The sequence below is a fragment of the Dasypus novemcinctus genome, chromosome 6 (assembly GCF_030445035.2).
Source record: "Dasypus novemcinctus isolate mDasNov1 chromosome 6, mDasNov1.1.hap2, whole genome shotgun sequence".
Classification (NCBI taxonomy): Eukaryota; Metazoa; Chordata; class Mammalia; order Cingulata; family Dasypodidae; genus Dasypus; species Dasypus novemcinctus.
In genome coordinates this window covers 43,759,338-43,780,882 of record NC_080678.1, presented here as the reverse complement: position 1 = coordinate 43,780,882, position 21,545 = coordinate 43,759,338, and the positions used below count along the sequence as shown (strand labels likewise).

Genomic DNA, 21,545 nt, shown 5'->3' with positions numbered 1-21,545 from the left:
ACACACATGTAAGCAGTTACAGCGCTGGGTTAGGTGGAAGAATGAAACGTAGGTACAAACGTAGGACTTGTACCTTATAAAGGGACATTGTAGGTTATAAAATCTTTCTGAAAAGCAAATTTATCTTGAGTCAGGCTCAACGTGGAACACTGTTTAATTCCAATGATGTGGAGAGTGCTCTAAGGACAAGAGAATCTCCTACTATATTTACTAAACAATGGTTTCTGGATAAATTTATATCATCTCAGGGCATAGGCATACCTGCCAAAGAAAAATATGCTCCTCTATGATGACACATTAGTTTTAGTATCATGAAGCATCTTCATCTCTTATCTATTTACTCAAAGTAAATAAAAAATAAATAAAACGAATGGCTGAATATCTATTATGCTTTAATTTCTAAAAGGCAATCTCAAAATATAATAATAAATTATGATAAACAGCTCCATTGAGGAAGTCAAATTATTTATTTACAGGAGGGTACAGGAATTCAAATTAAATCACTTATATGGTCTAATGCATTGGTTCCCAATCCTGGAACTCTTTTAATAATAAAATTCTTGAGACCCACTCTAGACCTATTAAATTAGCAGCTCATGTCGTGGGGCCCAGGAATCTTTAAAAAATTTTTTTTTAAATATATTTTTTATTGAAGTATATCATTCATACATGAACATGCATAAACAATAAGTGTATAGTAAAGGTTGTGAACTTACAAAATAAACATACATAACATCATACAGGGGTCTCATATATCACGCCTCCACCAATACGTTGCACTGTTGGGAAACATCTGTTACAAACTATGCAAGAGCATCATCAAAATATTACTACTAACTATAGTTCCTATCTTATATTTGGTGTATTTTTCCCCCAACCCACCCTATTTTTTTTTAAATCTATTTTTATTATAGAGGTTGTAAACTTGTGAAACAATATACACACGTGTAGTGTTCCCATAAAACACCCTTTCACCAACATACCACACTGCCACACCGTGGTGGAACATTTGTTACAGATTATGAGATATTATCAGACTATTACCACCAACCATTGGTCCAGAACATACATTTGGCACACTTTTTCCATACACCTCCATTATCAACACAGTACATCTTTGGCACTGATCTAAGAATATTACAGTATTGCTGCTACCCACAGTCTACAGGTCACATCAACTGTAGTTTTCCCATGCTTCTCCATATTCCCACCACCCTGCAATAGTGATGTACATCTGCTCTAGTTCACAGAAGTACACTCTTGCATTTGTACCCTCAACCACAATTCTCATCCACCTCTGGGTTCACTGTGCTATTCGGTCCCTAGGTTATTCTTTAGCTTTCTTTCAAGTGACATTTACTTTCCCAGACTACCCTTTTCAGCCACAATTCCATTTATAAACCAGTTGCTACTCACTATAATGTGTAACCATCAACTCTATCCATTTCCACACATTTAAAGTCAAGTTAATTAAAATTTGAACATACAGTAAGCATCAGTACTCCTTCACAGGCCTCCTTTTAGGTCCTAAAAACCTATACACTAGGTTTTAACTCCATGCACTTATTCTTCATATTTAGTTCATAATAGTGAGATGATGCAATATTTGTCCTTTTGTGTCTGGCTTAGTTAGCTTACTATAATGTCTTCAAGATTCATCCATGTTATTATATGTGTTCCAATTTCATTTCTTACTGCAGCATAGTATTCTATCGTACGTATATATCGCATTTTGTTTATCTATTCATTGGTTGATGGACACTTGGGTTCTTCCCATCTTTTGGCAATTATGAGTAATGCTGCTATGAACTTCAGTGTGCAAATGTCTACTCATGTCACAGTTTTTGGTTCTTCTGGATATATTCCTAGTAGAGAAATTGCTGGATCATATAGCAGTTCTATATTTAGCTTTCTGAGGAACTACCAAACTGTCTTCCACAGAGGCCGCAACATTTTACAGTCGCACCAACAGTGAAGGAGTGTTCCTATTTCTCCACATCCTCTCCTGCACTTACTGTTATCTGTTTTTTTAATAATGGCCATTCTATGCAGTGTTAGATGATATCTCATTGTTGTTTTGATTTGCATTTCCCTAATAGCTAGTGATATGGAACATCTTTTCATGTGCTTGTTGGCCATTTTTATTTCTTCTTGGGAGAAATGTCTAATTAAATCTTTTGCCCACTTTTAAATTGGATTGCTTGCTCTTTTATTGTTGAGTTGTATGATCTCCTTATACAGAATAGAAATCAACCCCTTATCGGATATGTGGCTTCTAAATATTTTCTCCCATTGAGTGGGCTGCCTTTTCACCTTCTAGATGCAGTCCTTTGAATCACAGACGGTTTTAAGTTTGAGGAGGTCCCATTTATCCATGTTTTCTTTCATTGCTCATGCTTTCAGTATAAGGTTTAAGAATCCACCACCTACCACCAGGTCTTGCAGATGTTTCCCTACATTTTCTTCTAGGCACTTTATGGTACCTGCTTTTATATTTAGTCTTTGATCCCTTTTGAGTTCGTTTTTGTATAAGGTGTGACATAGAGGTCTTTTTTTCTTTTGGTTACGGATATCCAGTTCTCCCAGCACCATTTGTTAAATAGACTGTCCGTCCCAGCTGGGTAGGTTTGACAGGTTTGTCAAAAATCACTTGGCCACAGATATGAGAGTCTGTTTTTGAATCATCATTGTGGTTCCATTGGTCTGTGTGTCTATCTTTAGGCCATTATTATGCTGTTTTTACCACTGTAGCTAGGTAATTGAGTTAAAGTCTGGAAGTGAAAGTCCTCCAACATCACTTTTCCTTTTTAAGATGTTTCTGGCTATTCGGGGTCTCTTACCCCTTCCAGATAAATTTGATAATTGTGTTTTCCATTTTGTTTAAAAAATGCTGGTGGAATTTTTATTGGGATTGCATTGAATCTGCTCTTTTTCTAATTCCTCTGGCTATGTAGTTAGGTCACTAATTTTAGCTCTTCTTTTTTAATGTAAGCATTGAGGGCCATACATTTTCCTCTTAACGTTGACTTTGCTGCATTCCATAGGTTTTGATATGTTGTATTCTGATTATCATTCATTGTGAGATATTTATTGATTTCTCTTGAAATTTCTTCTTTGACCCACTGATTATTTGTCTTGTTTAATCTCCATATATATGTGAATTTTCCCTTTTTCTGCCACTTTTTCATTTCCAACTTTATTCCATTATGATCAGAAAAAGTGCTTAGTGTAATTTCCATTTTGTTGAATATACTGAGATCTGCCTTGTGACCACACCTATGGTCTATACTGGAGAAAGATCCATTAGCACTTGAATAGAATGTATATCCTGCTGTTTTGGGGTACAATGCTCTGTGTCTATTAGGTTTTGTCCATTATCATGTTATTCAAATTCTCTGTTTCTTTATTGATCCTCTTCCCAGATGTTCTATCCAATGCTGAGAGTGGTGTATCGAAGTCTCCAACTATTATTGCAGAGATGTTTATTTCTCACTTCACTTTTGCCTCTGTCTGCCTCATGTATCTTGGTTAGGTATATATACATTTATGATTGCTATTTCTTCCTGGTGAATCATCCCTTTTATTAATATGTAATGTTCTCCCTTGTCTGTAGTAACAGTTTTGCTTTTAAAGTCTATATCATCTGATATAAATATAGCTACCCCAGTTTTTTTTGGTTACTGCATGCGTGGAATATCTTTTTCCAACCTTTCACTTTCAATCTATTGGTATCCTTGGGTCTAAGGTGAGTCTCTTGCAGAGAGCACATAGATGGCTCATATTTTCTTACCCATTCCGCCAGTCTGTGTTTTTTGATTGGGGAGTTGAATTCATTAACATTCATTGTTGAATAAAGGCAATTATTTCATCCATTTTGATCTCTGTATTTTTTGTGTCATTTTATTTTTCATACTTTTAGTTACTGGTACTGGTGCAGTCATCATTTCTAGATTCTCTTCTAAGTCTCTCTCTCCTATCTTTTCTTTTCAGCTGTAACACTCCCTTTAGTATTTCCTGCAAAGCTGGTCTTTTTCTTATAAATACTCTCAGTTTCAGTTAATCTATGAATATTCTAATCTTGCCCTCATTTTTTCAAGATATTCTTGCCAGATATAAAATTCTTGGCTGGCAGTTTTTCTCTTGGAGTATCTTAAATATATCATATCACTGCCTTCTTGCCTCCATAGTTTCTGATGAGAAATCGGCACTTAATCTTATTGGGTATCTCTTATATGTTATGTTGCTTTTTTTCTCCTTGCTGTCAGAATTCCCTCTTTGTCTTTGGCATTTGATGTTCTGATGAGTATGTGTCTCAGAGTTGGTCTATTTGGATTTGTTCATATGAGAGTAAATTGTGCTTCTTGGATATGGCTATCTATGTCCATCAATAAGGTTGAGAAATTTTCCACTATCACTTCTTCAAATATTCCTTCTGCCCCTTTTCCTTTCTCTTCTCCTTCTAGGATACCCATAACACGTATGGTTGGACCTCTCTTGCTGTCATTTAGTTCCCTGAGACCCTGTTCAATTCTTTCCATTCTTTTCATCTGTTCTTTTGTATGTTTGCTTTTGGAGGCCATGTCTTCAAGCTCATCACCGATCCTTTCTTCTGCTTCCTCAAATCTGCTGTTATATGCCTCTAGTGTATTTTCCATTTCATTTATTGCACCTTTCATTTCCATAAGGTCTGCTATTTTTCTATGTACGCTTTCAGATTCTTATTTGTGTTCCCCCAGTGTCTTAATATCCTTAATCTCTTTAGCCATCTATTGAATTTATTAAGGAGATTGTTTGAACATCTATGATTAGTTGTCTCAACTCCCTTATGTCATCTGTAGGCTCATCTTGTTCCTTCAACTGGACTACATCTTCCTGTTTCTTGATATGGAGTGTAATTTTTTGTTGGTGTTTCTGCATCTGGCTTGCTAGATGTATTTATTCTGGGTGCAGTTTCTCCCTTTAGGTTTTCCTGTCTTTTCTCTCTTGTTCATTGTACACTAGGAGTCAAGGATGCAGTTGATGCTGTAAGCAATGGAGGCCGAAGCTGCCCACTTTGCTCCAGGAATTGAGGAACCTTCTTTCATCTTTCTTCTCTCTCAGGGGTAAGGACAGAGCCGCTGCCATGTATAATAATCCAAGTTGGGCAGGACAAGACTATCTGTGGTTGCCTGGAGAGACTGATGAAGCTTCACACCCCTTCCTCCCTTACCTTGGGCAGGAATCTATGCTGTGTGAATCTAAAATGACCAGTTGCCCAGGTAAACTGTAGCACCAGACCCCTTCCCTGCCATGGGTAGGAATGGACTCTCTGGAGTGCCCAACAATCTGATCTGTGTGGGCTGAATACGCCTTCAGTAGCCCTAAGAGGCTGAGGGAGTACTGTCCCTTATGCCCTTTAGGGGGTGGGAACAGAACCAAGGGCCAACAGTTCAGTCTCTGTAGGCTGAAAGTACTTGCTACTGCCTGGAGAGGCTGAGGAAGCACCAGCCTCCTCCTATCCTATTGGTTGGGGGGGTGGTTCTACAGGCACCTAACAGTTCAGTCCCTTTAGGCGGAGAATGCCTGCCATTGCGCAGAAGGGCTGAGGAAACACCAGCCCCCTCCTATCCTATCAGGGCATGGGGTTGGATCCACAGGTACCCAACAGTGTAGTCCCTGTCAGCCGAAAGTACCCACCCTTGTCCAGAAAGGCTGTGGAGACACCAGACCCCTCCTATCCTATTGGGGGTAGGGTGCATCCATAGGCATCCAGCAGTCCAGTCTGTGCAGGCCAAAAGAGCCTGCCATTGCCCAGAAAGGCTGTGGAAACACAAGCCCACTCCTTTCCTATTGGGAGGTGAGGGTGGATCCACAAGTACCCACTAGACCAGGCTATGTGGACCAAAAGCACCCGTAGTTACCCAGAGAGGCTGGGCAAACACATTCTGTCTCCTGTCCTATTGGGATGGGGGTGGAGCCACAGGTGTCCAACAGTCAGGTTTGTGCAGGCCAAAAGTGCCTGCAGTTGCCCTGAGAGGCTGAGGGAACAACAACCCCCTCCTATCCTATGGGGGGAGAGAGGTGGAGATGGACTCACCTGCAGTAGCCCTGAGAGGCTAAGGGAACATCAGCCCCCTCCTATTCTACGGGGGGTGGGAGCAGAGGTAGAGATGGACTCGAAGGCACTCAACAACCAGTTCATGTAGGCTGAAAACTCGTGCCATTGCCTGGAAAGGCCGAGGATATCCAGCACCTCTCCTTTCCTATTGGGGTGTGGGCATGCCACCCCATATGACCAACTATTCAGTTTGCCGGTGGACAGCACTTGCAGTTGCCTGGACAGCCTGGTATAGGGCCCACCAGCCTTCTTTCTGCTGGAGGTAGGGCTGAAGCCTAGGCTAGGGCTGCAGTCTGGTCTTGGTGGAAAGAAGTCAATCCCTAACTTCACCGGATTTTCAGTCAGTCAGGCTTTCCCTCACACTGGGGGTGGAGTAAAAATGGAGGTTACCAGGCTCCTTCCAACTTGGACAGGCTCAAATCCTAGCTGTTCCAAGGATTATACTTTAGCCAGCCAAGTCCACTCATCCGTAGCTGAGATCAGTTGATAACTGTCTCTTCCTCCACCTTTTATGGGCAATTGAGCTTCTAACTCCAACCACAGAATAGTTCCTGAGCCAGGCTTGCACCGCTAAAGTAGGATGGATACCAGCCTCTGCAGCATGGCTTGCAGTTTCCAAGAGAGGTGGTGTAGGTCCCCCCAGCTGGGGGGGACTGGGGTTTAGGCTAGACCTGCAATCCGATCTGGATGGAAAGAAACTGGTCCCTACCAGCACTGTGATGTTCAATCAGCTCTGCTTCCACACATGCTGGAGGCAGAGTCAAAATGGTGGTTACCAGCCTCCTTCTGACCTGGACAGGCTCAAAGTTTAGCTGTTCCTAGGATTTACTTTAATCCACTGAATTTACTAATCAGTAGCTGAAGTCGGAGCCACACCATGTCTTCCTCCCATTTTTTTTTTGGAAATGGAGTTTTCAACTCCAGTCACAGAATAGCTCCCAAGGCGGCTTGCGCCATGGGTGCTGACCTCCGTGGCAAGGAGGGCGCTACTCACAAATCTTCTCTACAGATGGGCGTCTCCTCCTTCCACACTTTAAAGGATATTGCAGGATATTCTTCTGGTCTCCTGGGGCCCCCAAACAGGTGCTGCGGTAGATAGCTCTGGGTTCTTATTAAGTGCCTTGTACCATAGCTGATTCTAGGAGTGCCTTACTCTGCTGCCATCTTGGCTTCCCCCTCAGGAATCTATCTTTTTAACACATTCTCCAGCTGATTCTGCTCTCTACTGTCAACTTCGGAAAACACCACTCCATGAGAGACTTTCTAAAGCTCCTCTTACATGGTAAAGGTGATCAATAATACTTCTATACTTAGAGTTTTTCAGTTCAAAGTAATTTTTTCCTCACCCTATGATGTCAAATTTAGGGACTTTTGTCAAATTTTAGATAAATATGTATCACAAAGTTTGAATCTTTGTATAGATAACAATGGCAGATTTATGACTAAGATAAACATTCCTTAGGATAATTATTGATAATCCATGAATATACTGAATATAAAAAATTAGTTATGGTCACAACTCAGACTGCCTTAATGATATACAAATTAGCTCTCTTTTGGTTTGTATTTCTAATGAGAGCTGTAACAAAGACTTCTATGTAAGAAATCTACAAAGGATAGGAGATAAACTTTTTTAGAAATTACCTTCTCATGGGTCGAGTTTTAAGATCCTTTAAGTATACACATCCATCTATTTGATGACCACGGGCCTCACCAAAAGCTACAAAAATAAATGAAAGATTAATGTTGATCAAATAAAAGTAGTGAGATAAATCATGTCATAGTATCCTTGTATTTCTCTAACCAATAACAAATGATTAATAAAATGATTTCTTAAGGCAGCAGTGAGGAGACCCTAAAACTTTACAGAGAAATATTTAATATAAAAACATTACTGTGGAGCAGACGTGGCTCAAGCAGTTGAGCACTGTCCTCCTATGTGGAAGGTCCAGGGTTCAATCCCCGGTGCCTCCTAAAAACAAATTAACAAACAAAAAACCAACAACCAATGAACAAACAAAAAAACAACTCAGGGGAGCTGAAGTGGCTCAGTGGCTGAACACCACATATGAGGTCTTGAGATCTTGGTTCAAGCCCTGGTCCCCGTAGCTCAAAAAAAAAAAAAAAAAAAAAAAGAAAACAAAAGAATTACTACTTTAATTTTTAAGATTTCTATTTTTTCATTAGTTTTAAAAAGCATCTTATTGCATCATTGGCTATACTTAAAAGTTTGTCTATTTAAAATATATTAATTTGAAAAGGTGCTGACAGAAAAGCAAAAATACCTTAAAATCAAAAGAAAAAAGCAATATTATCCATATTTTGATCTATATTAACTGACACGACACTAGACATTTTCATAGCTTTTCCCCTGGCTATTGGCTGAATTTTATACCTTGGATTGCCGTATCTGGTTCCCAGCCTTCAACATCAATGAGATACCTGAATAAAAATAAGATTTGAATTTTATAAGATACATAAGACTGAATTTTCTTATTTCTTTTCAAGAAGACAGATTTGAAAACAGTACTTATTCTTACCTACATATAAGGTATCCTGTTCGGTTAATTCCATTAGTACAATGAACACCAATGAGTTTATCTACAAAAAGTAAAAAAAAAAAAAAAAAAAAAAAAAAAATTAGGGTGAGAATAGTACAATAAGAGAATACATTTTATATACAATCTATAATGTAATAATTTTTATCACTGGTAGAATTTATAGTCAAAGGAACACTATCAAAGATTTAGGAAAGAAACAGACATTCCTTGTTGACCCTGTTGTAGTAAAGGTGAATTTTTAAAGTTCATCAAATGAAAGACAAGTTTATATCATATTCATTAATGACATGCCTTAATCATTATTCAGAATAGAAATAATTTTAAACTTACCTCTTAACTTAATTGCCTTTGCATTTCATGAAATGTACAAACACTTTCTGGCTACAAAGAATGTCTACAATATCACTGCTGATCTGAGGCACATTAACTGATATTACAATTGAAGAATTAAAAATATGAGGAACTTTGACTTTTGTTGATGGGCCAGGAACCTTTCAGCCATAGCCAGAAGTGATCTATCCTAAAAGTTTCCCTATCTGTAAGGCTAAAATAGGAATATTTTCCTAGAGAAGACTAGATTTGAGAGGTATATTCCTCTCTTGGTTATTTCTAAGGAAATTTTTCAGTAAGATTGAAGCTTTAGATAGTTTTCCTTCACATGCAGACACCCTAATTCATCTGTCCTACCCTCCCAATCCCTTAAGCTTCTTCTCAAAATAGTTTATTTGCTACCTCTGTCAGGAATCACCTGTGAAGATTTACAAAGCACTTTTTCAGTGTCTGGTAGGATGTTATTTTCAAGTGACAGTTGAAATCCATGTTCCCAGTCTTTAAATTACTTTCAAACACAGAAAGTTTCTGAATTTACACTAAGCTTTTAGAGATGTGCTTTGATTACCTGTTTTGTAGTTCGAATGTAATGGAATATAATTTTATAAATAGAACTAATTAATTCATCTTATATGTGGAAGGTAATGAACAATTACTATTAGACTGAGAAACAATTTTTTTTGCTTATATATACACATACTTTTCTCCCTAAAAATGGTTTTATATAGAAAAAACAAATGGGGTTTCATTTAAACAATAATATCTGAGGTAATTCCAAACAAATCTAGCTAATACCACAATGACTTCAGAGGCAGACAAGTAAATAAAAAAACAGTAAAATATTATTATAAGACTATATAATAAATGCACACAGAGGTATGATGAAAGTACATAAGAGATATCCCTTAATTTTGCCCAGGGGGAAAGAAGGCTTCAGAGGAAATGTTTCAAATAACATTTAGATAATCTGGAAAAATGAGATGGAATTCACCAAGTGAACAAGATGGGAAAACACTGCAATATGGGAACTGTATGTATAAAGGCAAAGAGTATAACATTTGTGTGGGAAATATATAGAATATGAGAATTTTCAGAAAGAAACTTATAAGAACCAGGACACATAGAATCTTATATGCCACCCTAATGAATTTGGCATTTATAGTATGGGATGTCAAGCAAGAGGGTGACCTGATCGAATGTGCACTTTAGTATGGAGGAATGATAGCATGTTGGTAATATGAAGGAATGGTGGGAAGAGACACAAGAAACCAGCCAGGAGAACAACATAATAACCTGGGCCAAGGAAGATGTGAGCCCAGGCTAAGGCAGTGTCTGTAGTGATGAAGAAAACTGGATAGGCTGGATAAATATTTAGTGGGTAAAAGAGTAAAGATTCAGTGACTGAGGTAAATGGTTGAATATGGACAGTGAGGGAGAATGAAGTCAATGACATCCAAGACTCTCTAAGAGAATAATGATGCCATTATCTGAAACATGGAACTGAAGATAAACAGATCTGGGGAAGATAAGGGGCAAGAGAAGGTAAATTAAGAAGTTGGTGTTGACATGTTTAGATTATTGGTGCCAGATAATTCCCTTGGCAGAGATAGTAGATGTCTGTAACTACTGACATGGTGCTCAGGAAAAAGGTTTGGGCTAGAGAAATAGATTTGGGAGGCTATAGGTCATTAGTTGAAGCCGTAAGAAAAGATGAGACAAAGTGTAGAGAAAGAGAGGTTAGGATAGAATCTTAAGAAACACTAAGGGGAAACGGACTTTGGCCCAGTGGTTAGGGCGTCCGTCTACCATATGGGAGGTCCGCGGTTCAAACCCCGGGCCTCCTTGACCCGTGTGGAGCTGGCCATGCGCAGTGCCGATGCGCGCAAGGAGTGCCGTGCCACGCAAGGGTGTCCCCCGCGTGGGGGAGCCCCACGCGCAAGGAGTGCGCCCGTGAGGAAAAGCCGCCCAGCGTGAAAAGAAAGAGCAGCCTGCCCAGGAATGGCGCCGCCCACACTTCCCGTGCCGCTGACGACAACAGAAGCGGACAAAGAAACAAGACGCAGCGAATAGACACCAAGAACAGACAACCAGGGGAGGGGGGGGAATTAAATAAATAAATAAATCTTTAAAAAAAAAAAAAAAAAAAAGAAACACTAAGGAACAGATGTAGCTCAAGTGGATGGACTTCCCACATGGGAGGTCCTGGGTTCAGTCTCCAGTGCCTCCTAAAAAAACCAAAAAAACAAACAAAAAAACACAATAAAAGCAAACAAATGAAACAACCAACTCAGGGGAGCTGATGTGGCTCAGTGGTGAGCCCAGGTTCAATCCAAAAACTGAAAAACATTTAGATGGAAGAAAATGAGGAAAACAATATCACAGAAACCAAGAAAAGAAAGTTTTAAGGAAGGAATGAACAGAGATCACGCTTGCAGAGATGCCAAGCAACACAGGATAGAAAACTATCCTTTAAATTTGGCAATTAGTAATCAGATGACAGGTGATGAATAAGACTTAATGATGAATAGGAATAGAAGAAATGGAAACAATGAGTGGAAACAACTTCTAACAGCATGGCCAGATAAGGTAGGAAAAAGAGAGAAAGAAATAATGAGAATTGCAACATGGAGAACAGGGTATAATTTTAAGAGGTGAGAAAAGCTTGTATATATTTATATGCTGATGCTATAAAGAGGGGAGAGTAATGAAAAACCATCCTGGAGAAGGCAGGAATGGAGAAAATAGAAGAGGTAGAGGACTGGTCTGCTTTTCTTAGGAAAGCAGAAAAAAGACATGAATACGGGTATAGGTAAGAATGAGAGTGATGTCATACCTGATGTTCTCTATTTTCACAGGGTAGTATGAAATTGTTACTGGTTAAGAGTAAAGGAGATTAGTGTGGTATAGAATCTTGAGGAAAATAGTGAAGACTTGAAATCATCAGAGTTGGAAGCAGAAGAGTGAGATGAGTGGGGACTGCTAAGCAGCACTGAGAACCTGGCTGAAGCCATCAACAATCAGTCTCTAGAGGCTCTGATCCACACTGTGGAGGTATTTTCTCTAACATGCTTAGCAACTTGGGTACAGGAGGAGAGAAGAAGGTAGCTGGATTAAGACATGGTTGAGTATCTGCAGTGGTAGTGAAGTTTAGAGAATATTAACTTTTTGGGTGGGATAAAAAAAGGGAGGTGTATTTTTTCAGCCTCTAAATGGATCTTTTTCTTTTTACAGATTTCTATCCTTTTTAAGGAAAAAAAAAACCAACAACCTAAGATCATTTTCTAAGCTTAAACCATGTTAGCCCCCAAAGAATCACAAACTTTTTGGTATCTGTGATGGTTAGCCTAATGTGTCAACTTGGCCAGGTAATTGTGCCCAGTTGTTTGGTCAAGCACGCACTGGGCTAACTGTAATACAAGGGCATTTATGGACTTTAGTCACCATTGATTTTACTGCAGTGGTAAATCACAAATAGCTGATTACAGTTACATCAGTCAGGGAGACTGCCATCAGCAATGAGTGATGCTTTATCCAATCAGTTGAATGCCTGAAAAGGGGAAGTGATTCTAGCATAGAGAGAGAATTTCCCAGCTTGTCTTTGGACAGCCAGCGTCTCCCAGAACTTACCAAGAACCTTCACTGGACTTTCATTAGAGGCACTGGTTGCAGCCTGCCTGCAGAACCTAAACTTGTGCATCCCCATGGTCACATGAGAGACTCTAATAAAATTGCATACTATTGACAGGTATCTCTTGCTGAGTCTGTTTCCCTAGAGAACCCTGACTAATACAGTATCATAAACCAAACTTTACACTGCTCAGGAGAATCCAATAGGAACACTGTTCTGATTCACTAGACCTATCTTCTGAAGAAAAGTAGTTGAAATAACAGTAATTAGATGCACCCCTTATCCTCTACTTAATCTTTGGAGTAAAGCTAATGAAGCTGTTTTTGATGTCTAGGAGAGAGACAGTAAAACTTAAAAAGGCTGGAACTAGAGTAAGGCTGCTTCAGGTGGCATTATAACCATTCCCATCAGCTGGAAATTCTGAATCAACTCTACTTTTCATGCTTCTGCTGAACAGCTGGTTTAAAAGAAGCCATTAGCAATGTATCTGCAATAAGTTATATCCCAAGGAGAAACAGGCCTGGTTTCCTTACGTTAAAAGGCTAGGTAATAAATACCAATTTCATCCTTCGCCTTCTGTTTATCTACTCAAAAAAATGAGCGTGTTACTTTTTAAAAATTTTTTTAAATTGCTTAATTAACAAGAACCATGAAAGTAGGTAAGGGAGAATAGGAATCTGTTGTAAATACTTAGTTCATATAATTCGTTCTGTAACAAGCAAGTATAGGGAAGGACAATGAGAAGAGAAAATTTAAGAAAGTTAAAAATGTTGGGAAAGCAGAGTTCATATCACCAGCCAGTGGGTCAGACAGGGTAAGGGACATAAAAGAAAGAGAGAAGGGAAGAGAAAGGAAGGAGTCCAGGGAGAATAAGATCCAATGGGAGTAAAGGTGAGAAATCTGAGAGTGTAGGTGGTGGTCAGAGAAATATACACAAGAGCTATGTTGTCCATAAACAGCATCTATTAGCCCATCAAATTTAATCTCAGATACACTCTAGCTTACTAGCTTTGACATTTAGTAGTTCTAATGACCCAGAGAAAAGAGAAAAATCACTAGAGTGAAGGTTTTAATGTGGCCAGATGATCTCTAAGGTATTCTGATATATTATGAAGCCTCTATCAGAGATAAAAGTAAGTCTCTGGCCATTAAGCATTGAAAAGCTAAAAAACATTTCAATCTCACTTTTTGGTTTGTCTAATGAGCAATTTAAAAATTATAAAAGTAATACATGTTCAGTGTAAAAAAAAAAAATCACCCTAAAACATAGGAAGTACAAATTACAGAACAAAAATCATAGGTAGTCAGGTGCCACTAGTAACACTGTGGTATATATACTTTTGGATGTTTTGCATGTGTTACTTATAAACAAAATGGTATGGATATATTGTCACTTAAAAATATCTCATGAGCATTTTGCCAAGTCACTAAATATTCTTTTTATCTGTTTTTGTGGTTGTTGCTGTATGTTTCCATTTATATGAATTTCTAAAAAAAATAAAACTAGTGATAGAAAGCAAATCATCTGCCAGAAGTAGGAGGAGGGGGCTGACTGCAAGGAGGCACATTTTGCCTGGTTTTTAATACCTGCCTACCATGAATATGGTATTCATGATCATTTAAGTGCTTTCAAAATTTTCAATACTATAAGCACATCAATTACTTTTCAAATATGCACTTATATATACATCTATTTATTTAGGAAAAATCCCCAAAACAAAATTCACAGATTTAAAAGGTTTGCATAAGTTTTTTCTCTCTTTTCTATATGAAACCAAATTGCACACCAAAAGAACTAAGATATATCTTACTTTTGCTCATATGATTTCAAGAAAAGTTATTTCTAGATCTGTTTTAAAATACCAAGTTATATTTTTTGTGTGCTCTGAGGGTATCAGCCTTTAAAGAATGCTGTAAGAGATTTATTTGTTAATCATCTCTCAACTTACCTTTGCTATAGGCTTAATTTTCTCATTCATTTTTTAAAAAGTAAGGGACATACACACATTGCAAACTGCAAAGAAATCTTTGATAATGTCCTTTTAACTAGCAGTATTCAAGCAACACATATTTATTACATCATGTTGAAGTGGTCTACAATGATTTCTACTCAAATAGTCTTTATCAATTCAGTAAAACAGATTTGTTTATATTAAAAACTGTCAATTACCATTTTCTGCATTTTCCCAAAGGAATTTTCTGACCCACTTTTTGAACTGCAGAATAGTAGCATTATCAGGGACTTCAAGTCCAACAGTGTAAAGTTTTTTATAATGAATACTTTTAGGTAAATCCTAGAAACAAAGGAAAATATAATGCAACCATTACAATTTATGAAAAACAAACTCTTCAACCAAATAATACTCAAGTTCAGAATTTAAAAACAGTGTACAACGATTTTACTAAAGACACACTTTGGACCAAGTTGTATATAACTTTTTTGTAGTCTATATGAAAAAGGCTATAAAATAAGCTCTATTCTTAGTGGCCAATGATAGTCATAATTAAGGATTCAAGTGACTGCAGAAACAGGAACAACCCAATATACAAGCTTACATGACAGCTCCAGAAGTGGTGTCAGGGTTGTAGGTGTCAGCATAGGCTATATTTAGTAAGCCTGTTTTAAAGTGGCTACATTTTTAGATGATCCTAAAACTTGCAAGAGAGTTCAAAAATGGATGTTCAAAGAACTAAAGTCAGGAGACTATATAATGCCATTGTATCAGTAAAATAAATTAATCAATTAACTATTCAATTAAAGAATGTCAAGGTTGGTGATGAGCATAGATGTATAAGATATGATCCCAAGAAAATATACGTAGAAAAGAAACACAGACTTATGAACAGTTACATGCTGAATTAAACAATTGGTTGTAAGTGCTAAGATTTGGTAGTGGCTATAAATGCTAGGCCTTGAAAAGTAAGTCAATTTTTGCACAAGGATGAAGAGAAAAATTCCAAGTTTATGGAAGAGTTTGGGGGGCACAGAATCAAGAATGAGCACAGCATGTTTACGGGACAGTGAAGAAAACTATTTACTAGAGAAGATGGTATGTTGTAAAGGACTGAGAGTAGCTGAGTAAGAGGGCCATGAGGGTCAGATTAAACTGGAGGGGTGTTTTGACGTGTTTAAACTAATAAGATAAGAGGGAAGCAAAAATGGAAAGATTTTAGCAGGGAATTAGAATTGGTATGAAAACTGACAACTAGTTCAAGAGGAATGAAAAAGACCAGCTGCTGAATAATCATGTGAAGGGCTGAAGCATTTAAGATATATTTCAGAGAAAAGCATCTATAGGTTTTATATTGACTTTATGTAGGGCACCAGGAGATACAGGAATCAAGGGATGTGAACCTGACTCGTAGGCTAATAGTGCTTTCAACAGAAACAGGCAAGCTGGAAAAAATGCGACAATTAATTTGCATTTTGGGGAAGGAGTGGTGTAGAAGAAAAGATAGTATGTGTGTTTACTTTTATGTATGTTGAAATATGAGCTATGACAGCACGGTATCCAGGACAAAATGCCACCTAATCAGGGTAGGGACAACAAATGACATATTTAATGACACCAATTCAACTGACCCACAAGGTCCAAGGGTGGTGTACCTCTAGAACAGGGTTTAAAAGCTCTTGTTCTTCAAAGCCTACTGTCCCTAAGATCGGGATGAGAAAGCAGTAAAGGGAAAATGATAAAGAGGACAAATGGGCCAGGTCTGGATCCTCAATCTCCTTCCTCAACCAGCACAATTCTCCACTTACCTACTTTATATAATGAGCATCAGACAATTATTTAATTGAAAGGCTTTTGCTGCTTAAAGAAAGTTCAAAACTCACTGCTGTAGAGTAATGCCTATCTTGAATCAAATCTTTTCTCTAAGTTTCTCTCTCTTGCTTTTTTCCCACCATACTGTCATCTTTCTTTTCCATTTCCATCTATGTTTTCCCCCTCTAAGTTGTTCTCTTAAAAAGTAAAATTTTAGTGTTTTTCCTCCCTGCACAATCTATGATTTTTAAAAAAAGGATACTGTATGATTATATGAAAGACTAAGAATACTGCCAAGAAGTTACACATGGGAAATTCTGAAAATTATATTAAAACAACAAAGACAGTATATCAATTCACTTTTCAAATGCAGTATTAAAAATCTTTCCTAAGACCTACCTATGATAACAAAATACATTTGCAATTTTACCTTAACTTCATAATATCTTGTAGTGTATGTTAAATCGATAATTAATCCAAGCTCCACATTTAGTGCTTTGATTGCACTTATCAAGTCTTTTGGTGTAAACTTCTGGGTTGGAGTAAGTCTCTGATTAACTGTCTATAATGAAAAATGAACAATAAGGTTACAAAATACAGATAAAATGTAAATACTTAAGGAAAAGAAAAAACACAAGAAAGTAAAAGAACACCTAAAAATTTCCTAGTTGTGAGAAGAATGACAAAGCTTTGTGAGGTATGTGAAGAATAATTTCACATCTAGGAAATTATCTTAAAATAATTATCAGAGACAGAAAAAAACAAAAGCATTCACTGTGCCTTTATTTAGAATAGCAAAAACATGGAAATATCATGCAACCATTGAAAATTATACTTTTCAAAGACTATTTAATGATATGGAAAAATGCTCAAAATATAATATTAGATGAAGAAGACCAGATTACAAAACTTTTATATATAGTGTGACCTCAACTTGGGGAGGGGGGGTGGCCGAGAGAAAAAAATATACCACAATGTTAACAGTGGAAGTTCAGTTTATTTTTCTTCTGTACTCTTTATTTTTCTAGATTTTCCTTTTTTCGACAATGATCATTAATTACTGGTTTTAAAACAATGAAGTTTGTTATCCCTACATACTATGTGCTTTGCATTCAAGTTCACCTGAGAAACTAATTTCAAAATTTACCTTTAACTACACTGAACAGCATCCACTTCTGTAAGACTTCATGCTACATTCAGATTTCCAACTTTGCTCAAAATGAGCTATTGTTTGGTTTCAGACTTCTATTCTAATGCATGAAACATTTGTAGTTTATCAAATTTGAACAGATTATCTAAAATAAATTTTCAAAAGTATAGATCACAGTGAGATATTCAGTCATTCCTTCTCCAAAGTGGAGCTTTCTTTAATTCTCTAACTGCTAACATAAAAAAAGGCAACACTTCACTGATTGTTTCTAAAAGTAGCAAAACCTTGATTTTTCAAGCAGGGTTTATCAACTTTTTATAAATACCATTTGTAGCATTTTGTACAAATGGTCCAAACAAAGGATTACATGTAAATGTTGCAATTCATGAAATTTTGAAGAGCTTTAGGAAAATAATCTGCCAGTACCTTACCTTAAATTAGGAGAAACTGGATGTCCAGAAAAATTCTCGTGAATTCCTGTTATTTTTTCGGAGGAGGCCCAGGTTCCCAAGACATTCTGGGTCTCCTTGGGTACTCTAAGCTGGTTGGGATGGAGAACCTACACAGCAGCCTGACCTAAGGGGCTCTGTGGCAGATCTCCACAGATACATAAAACATACAGTATTTCCATAAAATATTTTATAGCTCTGAGCACCACGCTGTCCAACAGAAAAATAAGCCACATATGTAATTAAAATTTTTCTAGTAGCCACATTAAAAAAGTAAAATACAGCTAAAATTAATTTTAATATATTTTTAATCAATACATCTAAAATATGACTTCAACATGAGATCAATCTTCAAAATTTTTTAAATTTACTTTTTTTAAACCAAGTCTTCCATGTCTAGTATGTATTTTAGACTTACGGCACATCTTAATTCAGACTAGTCACATTCCAAGTGCTCAAGAGCCACATGTGGCTACTAGCTACCATACTGGACAGCACAGCCTTAGAGGAGTCCATATCTCAAGAGTCATCAGGGATATAAGCTATGGTTCTGCAAGTACAACAAAGAAGAGCTAATAAAAGCTTTCTCATCAGGGAAAGTTTGTTTTGGAATCTATGGGAAGACTTTTCTAAGGAACTTCTTCAGGATGTGTTGATCTTCAGAAATCCAGAAAGTGTCTTGTTCCACTAATATTGATGGGTTTGGTTCTAATAAAATTCTATCACCCTCAAATCCAACTTCTAGTTGACTTCTCTAAATTTTTATACTAGGACATTACATCCTTCAAAATCAAATTAATTGTCCAGCATTACACATTTTTACAAAGAAAATCATGACATTAGCTAAACATGGATCATGGAAGCTCCAATTCTTCTTCTTAGGCAAGAGATAAGAAAATAATGTACATACCCCCTTTAATGGAACTTTAAAAGCAATGAATCGGGTTCCAGGTAGAGGATGTCCAATTGGGGACACAGTCCTCCATCTAAAATGAAAATAAACTACAGCTGAAACAAAACATATTAATGAAGATGGTAAACAAACCTTTTATTTAGAGCCCAATTTGTTGATTACTTGCATTTTTAATGCACTCATGGATGAAATTCTAACTAACTGATCCTAAGGTTTTACACATATATAGTACTGCTCCGGGACATTCCTGATAGACACTTTCAGTATGAAAAAGGATATTTTTATAATTTTCTTGTACAATAAATTTTAGACAATTGTGACTATTTAGATATTAAATGTAGTGTCAATAGGCATTAAATGTGGGTAAATAAAAGCAAAACATGAAGACCTAGTGTTGCAATAAATGACTAGGGAAACAAAATTGTATTTTCTCAAAATAATTATTTTGAAGGTAGCTTGTTTTAATGCCTGATTAATCTTGAATTAGCAACTGCAGTTCATTAACTTTAAACATCTTTCTTTACTGTCATGACTTACAGGAATAACCAAGTAGAGAAATACAGTATTAAAACAATTCTTTTGTCATATGAATAATTATTCCCTACATTATGTTTGATAAATTCCAATTACAATACATGGAGATTTCTTAAAATAAGCATGTTTAAAGGTTCTGCCTATTTCTCTACTTTATTTTCATCCTTCCCTTCTCTGGGCTGCACTTACATTGTTTCCTTGACTCACTTCTTTCAAGGTTCTATGCTGTACCCTTTGCCCAACTTCCCCTACCTCAACCTTCCTCCCCAGTTGTTCCCTCTCAGACTTCAGCTCAAACATCAGTTCTCAGGAAAGCATATAACATCCCACTCCCTTACTCCAACTAGACATAATACTTTTCACTTTTCTTCATGAGTCTGTAATTATACATGTAATTATGTGATCATGTGCCTACCACACAGTGCTCAGTAAATACTCATAAATGTTGAATAACTGCTTAATAAAATCACTAATATCCTGAAGTGCTTCAATCAATATGAAAAATGGCATTTATGTTTATATGTGTATTTATTTACAGGCAAACAATCTCATCATAATCATCAAAGTGAAGATTTAAGACTCTCAAGAATCTAATGTCATCTAGGTGCTGTCATTAAGCAAGACCACTAACTGTTTTGTGTTCTTTAAACTCTTACGAAGAAGTTCCAACAAGATGGCAGAAGCTTAGGTGGGCACTCCCCAGCTATCTCACAAAAAACAGCTGAGAAGGGGCAAAATCCTACCGGAGTGAGCTGTTTTGGGAACCCACAGAACAGAGGCTTCAGGGCATCAATCTGGAAGGAACTAGACAAGGAGATAAAGAGCCTGAAGAAAAACCTTGGTGCCGGGATTGGTAAGTATATGTCCAAGAGACTTGAATCTTTGGGCTGTCCATGTGCCAGCTGGGCCTTAAGCCTCAAAAGAGTTGCAACACCTACTCTCCAGTTCGCTGGACTCACCCAAGACAACTAATAAGGAGGTGATGATGGACAACCACCATACAAGAGAGTCTACAACTGCAAGGAAGAGAGTCCCATCCATCGGCCATATGGGACTTAAGCACCCCCTCAATTAGAGGTGGAGTAGGCATCACCATCCCAGAATCTTCACGATTTTTGGAAAATGAATTATGGACTAGAGTGAACTTACTGGTATTCTACCATAGACTTATTGTGATTCTAGCAATGGAAGAAATGATATCATTGATGTGGAAGCAGTGGCAACTAGAGGTTCTAAAGTTAGGGAGAGGGAAAACAGGTGTAATATGGCGGCATTTTCAGGACTTGGGAGTTGTCCTGAATGACACTGCAGGTCATTATATATCTTGCCATAACCTCCCAACTGTGTAAACTACTATGTAAACTATAATCCATGCTTAGTGGCAATGCTCCAAAATGTGTTCATCAATTGCAATCAATGTACCACACAAATGAAGAATGTTGTTAACTTGGGTAAATGTGGGTAGTATTGGGAGGAGGGCATATGGGAATCCCCTATATTTTTTATGTAACATTTATGTAATCTAAATATCTTTAAAAACTAACAAACAAAACTCTTATGAAACTTTCTTCTGTATCATCCTTTAGCAATTTATCATAATGCTGTATTGGATCACATCATTCCTCAATGGCTTTCTTTTTCCTAAGCAAGGCATGCAAGTCTGCTAATGATCTGGCTTTTCTGAATTACTGCAGGCCATTTCCCCATACTGAATAACTAGTCCTATTTTAAATATACCATGTTTCCTCTTGCTTTTGTAACTCTGCATATACCTTTCCACCAAAAAAGAATTTCTCCAATTCCCCATTGTCCACCTTTTCTCCAAGTTTAACTTCATCAGTCTGCGACCCCTTCCCTCATGAACTATACACCATCCCTTAAGAACCACCATCATTTTTAGAACTACCAAAAACGTAGGATTGGGGGGGTGGTTTTTTAAACAAGAATTGACATGTAATATTATCCTGAGACCTGACACCTTATGTAACTGTGTCAAAATTAACATAATAAAGAGAAACAAATTTGATATAAATATCTTAATTCCATGAGGCAATTTTTAAAAGATATACCTGATATTTCATGTTTTGTGCTATGACATTTTTAAATTTGAGAAATTCCT

At 37.2% G+C, this 21,545-nt stretch overlaps 1 protein-coding gene across 2 annotated transcripts in view; it reads right to left on the bottom strand.

Moving 5' to 3' along the window:
- LOC101432221 (uncharacterized) overlaps positions 1-21,545 on the bottom strand; it is a 61,472-nt gene that overhangs the window by 26,385 nt on the left and 13,542 nt on the right. For both annotated transcript variants that reach the window (XR_011649022.1, XM_071215751.1), the window contains exons 2-7: positions 18,890-18,965; positions 16,811-16,942; positions 14,787-14,910; positions 8,638-8,698; positions 8,493-8,539; positions 7,742-7,817 (exon numbers count right to left, since the gene is read on the bottom strand). Coding sequence is in view for 1 of the 2 variants with exons in the window: in XM_071215751.1 (XP_071071852.1) it covers positions 7,742-7,817; positions 8,493-8,539; positions 8,638-8,698; positions 14,787-14,910; positions 16,811-16,942; positions 18,890-18,965 (516 nt within the window). In the remaining variant the exon portion in view is untranslated. The remainder of the gene's footprint in view (positions 1-7,741; positions 7,818-8,492; positions 8,540-8,637; positions 8,699-14,786; positions 14,911-16,810; positions 16,943-18,889; positions 18,966-21,545) is intronic.